The sequence below is a fragment of the Crocuta crocuta genome, unplaced genomic scaffold (genome assembly GCF_008692635.1).
Source record: "Crocuta crocuta isolate KB4526 unplaced genomic scaffold, BGI_CrCroc_1.0 scaffold494, whole genome shotgun sequence".
NCBI classification, from domain to species: domain Eukaryota; kingdom Metazoa; phylum Chordata; class Mammalia; order Carnivora; family Hyaenidae; genus Crocuta; species Crocuta crocuta.
The window spans coordinates 474,097-478,507 of record NW_027527931.1 but is presented as its reverse complement, the minus strand read 5'-3'; the positions used below and the strand labels follow the sequence as shown (position 1 = coordinate 478,507).

General features: G+C 59.9%; 1 protein-coding gene across 1 annotated transcript in view; it reads right to left on the bottom strand.

Annotated features, from left to right (window-relative positions):
- KIRREL1 (kirre like nephrin family adhesion molecule 1) overlaps positions 1–2,255 on the bottom strand; it is a 113,221-nt gene extending 110,966 nt beyond the window's left edge. The window contains exon 1 of the mRNA XM_077751485.1: positions 2,006–2,255. Within this exon, the coding sequence (XP_077607611.1) occupies positions 2,006–2,255 (250 nt within the window). The remainder of the gene's footprint in view (positions 1–2,005) is intronic.
- Positions 2,256–4,411: the final 2,156 nt, after the last annotated feature.

Genomic DNA, 4,411 nt, shown 5'->3' with positions numbered 1-4,411 from the left:
AACTGGACCCACAATGGCCTGGGGCCTGGGCGGGTGCGGGGCCCCCTGCCGTGGGGATGGGCAGTGGGGGGTCAGAGATGCCCTCTGGGCGGGGAATTCCGGGTGCCCAGCCCCCCTGATCTCCTCCCCAGGCAGTGCCCCCCTCCTCCAGCCCCCTAGGTTTGCACCGGCTCCCCAGTTTACACCCTCCCCAGGCTGCGCCCCTCCCCCTCCCCGCCTCCAGGCTGCCGAGCCCCTCTGCTTCCTCCCCGCACCCGGTTTGCACCCCTCCCGGGGCTGTGCCCCCTCCCTGGGTGGAGGGGAGGGATGCCCTCAGGGTGCCCCACCAGCCCCTCAGGCACAATGGGCCGTCAGATGGTGGGGAGGGGCGGAGACAGCTCTGCACAGTTCTGTCCCCAGCAGAACAGAGGGACATTGAGCTCCGGGGAAGGCGGGCCCAGGGGAAATGGGAATTGGAGAGAGAAAGAAGAGAACTTGCTGCCTTCTGCCCAGGCGTCCTCCCTTCCCCGCAGGCTCCTCCGGCCCCGCCCCCTGGGACCCCCCAGCTGGCCTCCTGTGCTCCAGTCGCAGGTTACTCGCTGGGGCTGCGCCACACGGTACCCCCCGACGGGGTGGCCCTGCATTTCCCACAGCCGAGTGTCAGCAACAAGCCAGACAGCCATCCCCTCCCCTTCCCTCCCTTCCCCTCAGTTCCGGGGTCTCCCTCTGGGCCTGTGTGCTCTAGCCTGCTCTTATAAAAACACCAGTCCTGGGGCGCCTGGTGCCTCCGTGGTTAAGCATCCGACTTCAGTCCGTGGGTTCGAGCCCCGCGTCGGGCTCTGTGCTGACAGGTCAGAGCCTGGAGCTGCTTCAGATTCTGTGTCCCCCTCTCTCTCTGTGACCCTCCCCTGCTCACGCTCTCTCTCTCTCTCTCTCTCTCAGAAATAAACATTAAAAAAACAACACCAGCCCCATTGGATGAGACCCACCCTAATGATCTCATTTTAATCACATCTTTAAAGTCCCTATTTCCACTGACAGTCACAGTCTGAGGTGCTGGGTTTAGGACTCCAACATACGCATCCGGGGGACTCTGGGATGCAGTCCAGCCCACAGCACCTTCCCCAGGAGCCCCGCGTGCCCCCGACTTCTGCAGGTAACGGGGTTGCCCTGGACCGGGCAGTGGGACGCCCCCAAACTGGGCTGCACAAGCACATGCTCACACCTCCCTCACACACCCCAACACACTCACACACACACCCAGGGCCTCTTGGAAGGACCACCGCTTCCCTGCAAATGTCACGGGCAAACAGGGTGTCATGCTCTTGGTCCAATAACCCCGTGTGGCCCCAGGCTGCTCTCTCTGCGACTGTCTGCTACACACTCTTGCTCTTCAGATTATTAATCTATTTTGAAAAGGCTCAGAAAACAATCTAAAGGACCGTATTGAGGACCCTCATTGTTACGGCCTCCAAGCACCCGCCCCTGCCCCTCTCCAGCCCCTTGAGGGAACTGATGAATTAGTCTTCGCTGTGTCCCCCAGCCTCTGGGAGGCCGCACAATGCACTGTTTACACTGTTCCCATCCTCTACACCAGGCGGAGCCACCGCTTTTACTTTCTTCCGCCATAGCCCTCAGGTAGCGGCTGGTTACGTTAACAGCTGCATACTACTCCACTGTGCGGCCCTGGCGCGGTTTATCCACCCCTACGAGAGGGCCCTCGGGCTGCTCCCCACACCTGGGCAAGGTAAGGCCCTGGGAGGGTGTGGAACCGCGGGGCGCTGGAGCAGTTCCGCTCCGTGGAGGCGCCTATACAGAAGGACCCACAGAAACCCACACCAGACACGAGTCTTTGATGCTGCTTTCCCGGGTCGAGACCTCTCACGTCAGTGACCCCCGACAAAGAGTCTATGATCAGAAGCAGCCCTCGCGAGCCGTCTGTTCCTCCTCTGTATTAGTCATCTACTGCTGGGCGACAAAGTGCCTGGACCGAGCGATTGCACACGACACACGCTGACTTGCTCACAGCTCTGGAGGTCAGAAGCCTGGGCAGAGAGGAAGACTTTGGTCCTGGGGCCGGTGGGCAGGAGCTGGGCTCCGGGCAGGTGTGGGGGTGGTTCTCGGATCCGTCCCTCGTGGGGTAGACTGAGGCCCTCGTCCCGGAAGCCAGCCCTCCAGCGGCTCACAGCAGGGCCGTTGGCTTGGAGGCCAGCAGGAGATTTTCTGTCGCTTTTAATTGCTCCTTCCTCCTCCTGGGCCTTCATCTGAGTGATCATCTGGCTCAGCACAATCTCCCTCTTGATTAAATCAAAACCAACGGATCGAGGACCGCAATTCTATCCGGAAAACCCGCTCACCGAGTTTGTGTCTACCTGCCCCCCTTACGCCCCACTGACTTTTACCCAGCACCCGCCCGGCTTCCTCTCTGGACCCCCTTTCTGCACACAGGCCAGGACCCAAGGCTGCGTCCATCCTGCCCCAGACTAGATGTCTCCGGGCACCGCTCCCTGGCCAGCCTCCGTCACAGCCACACCTGTGGGTCAGGTGCGCGGCCTCCCTGCCACGCCCTGTTAGGCCCCCGTCCCACCTCCGATGGGCTCTGGCCCCTGGCGCGCTCAGTGCTCCCCTCCCCCACCCCACCCCATTTCAGCTCCTGTGCCTCTCTTTCTGCCTGGAGTGCGGTTTTCAGGTCTTCCCTCTGAGTCTGCTCTCTTCCACTGCGTGCATTTCCACTTAGCAATTACCCTTTCAGAGGCTTCCACGTGTGCTGGGCTGGCACAGAGGGCAGACGCGGTCTAGGGCCTCAGGAAGTTTGCCGGCTGGAGGAAGGGATTGCTATGCAATGGGCAAGGGCTGAGCCAGAGGCAGAGGTCACTGCAGGGCACAGTAGGATGAAGGGGGGGGTGGGCAGCAAGGGAGTCAGCCCGGACATGAAGGAAGGCTTCCTGAAGGCGGTCGTTCTTGAGTCCCGCCTTGCAGGTAGACTAGACGTGAGATGGGTGAATGTAGCGCCTGCCGGTGCCTCACTGGACGGAACAGCAGGTGTGCGCCGGGCGTGGGAGCACGGGGAGCCTGGAGGGCGTCGGAGTGGCCAGCACGCAGGATTCTAGCACGGCCTCGGCAGGAGCTGACCTGGGGCACGGTGTCCCAGCACCTCAGACACCACGAGCCTCCGGGGAGTGACCCATATCACAACGAAGATATGAACCAGCAGATTGTGGTATAGACAGTGAGCAGAAGTCAGACAGCAGATGGGAAAAGTTAGGAGATGATCGCAATGTCCCAGGCTCCAGGTAAGGTCCACCTCCTCCAAGAAGCCTTCCGGGAGTGCTCAGCCTGGCCTCTCCCCTCCCGGAATGACGACTGTGTCTATTAGCAGCAGCTGTACCAGAGGCAACAGCGATTGGAATGATGCCACATTCATCCTTACAAACGGTGGCCCGGGAAGCAGGCAGGAGAGGGGTCATGATCCCTGTTTTACAGACGAGGAAGCGAAGTCACCTCACCTGGAGCGCAGAAGAGGCAGCGATGGCCCTAAGCCGGACTGTGCATTATCACGGTCGCCTCCCGGATCATGGGCGACTAATGCCTTTCCTTAGTATCCAATCTGTTGAATATGCATGTGTGCGTGCTGTGTGGACAGGACACAGCCCCAGCTGGGTGCCTGCTCCCCGGGGACGCAGGCTCCTGAAGACGTGGTCCTTGAGGGAGCGTGTACCGTCTTCTCCGATTCTCGTGAATGAAATGATGGCACATTCATTCTGTTCTCAGGCCTCTCCCGGTACCCGGCACGAAGCGAGGTAAAAACCAGCCATTCGATGCTTCTCTGTGCCACGTACCTGGCTGGGAGCGAGGCAAGTCCAGACTGTGTGCAGAGACCCCGGAAGGGAGGGGAGCTGAGAGCCAGGCAGGGCCTGCGGGGACCGGCTAGTGGGCCAGGGAGGCCCCCACGGGCAGCGCCCCAGCCCGGGCAGACTCTGGGCCACGCTCAGCCTAAGCAGCACTTTCCCGCAAAGTGCTCTGTGGGGAGGTGTAATGTGTCTCTATTTAAAATTATTTTTTTTTTCAGAATTGGAAACCCTACTCTGGAAGGCAGTTCTCCCCTGGTGGCTGCTGGCGGGATTGGAAAGCCATAACTTTGGAGGGAAACACAATAAACCAGAAATTTCCTCCCAGGTGAGCAAGAAACTGCCTGTCTCCTTCTGAAGAGTGCATTTTCCAGAACTTTGCTCATCAAGTAGCTGGTCTTCGAGCCGTTTCTTCTGTTTGTAAGTGAACCACATTCCAGAGGGCTGTTCTCCTCTCTGATGGATGGGACTGAGGCACAGACAGGGAGAACACAAAAGTAATTTCTCTTTGGCTCGGGGCTACGTTTCTGTATTTACATGTGAATGGAGTGGCGGCTGCTGCTGGGAAAATCTACTGAGTGCCA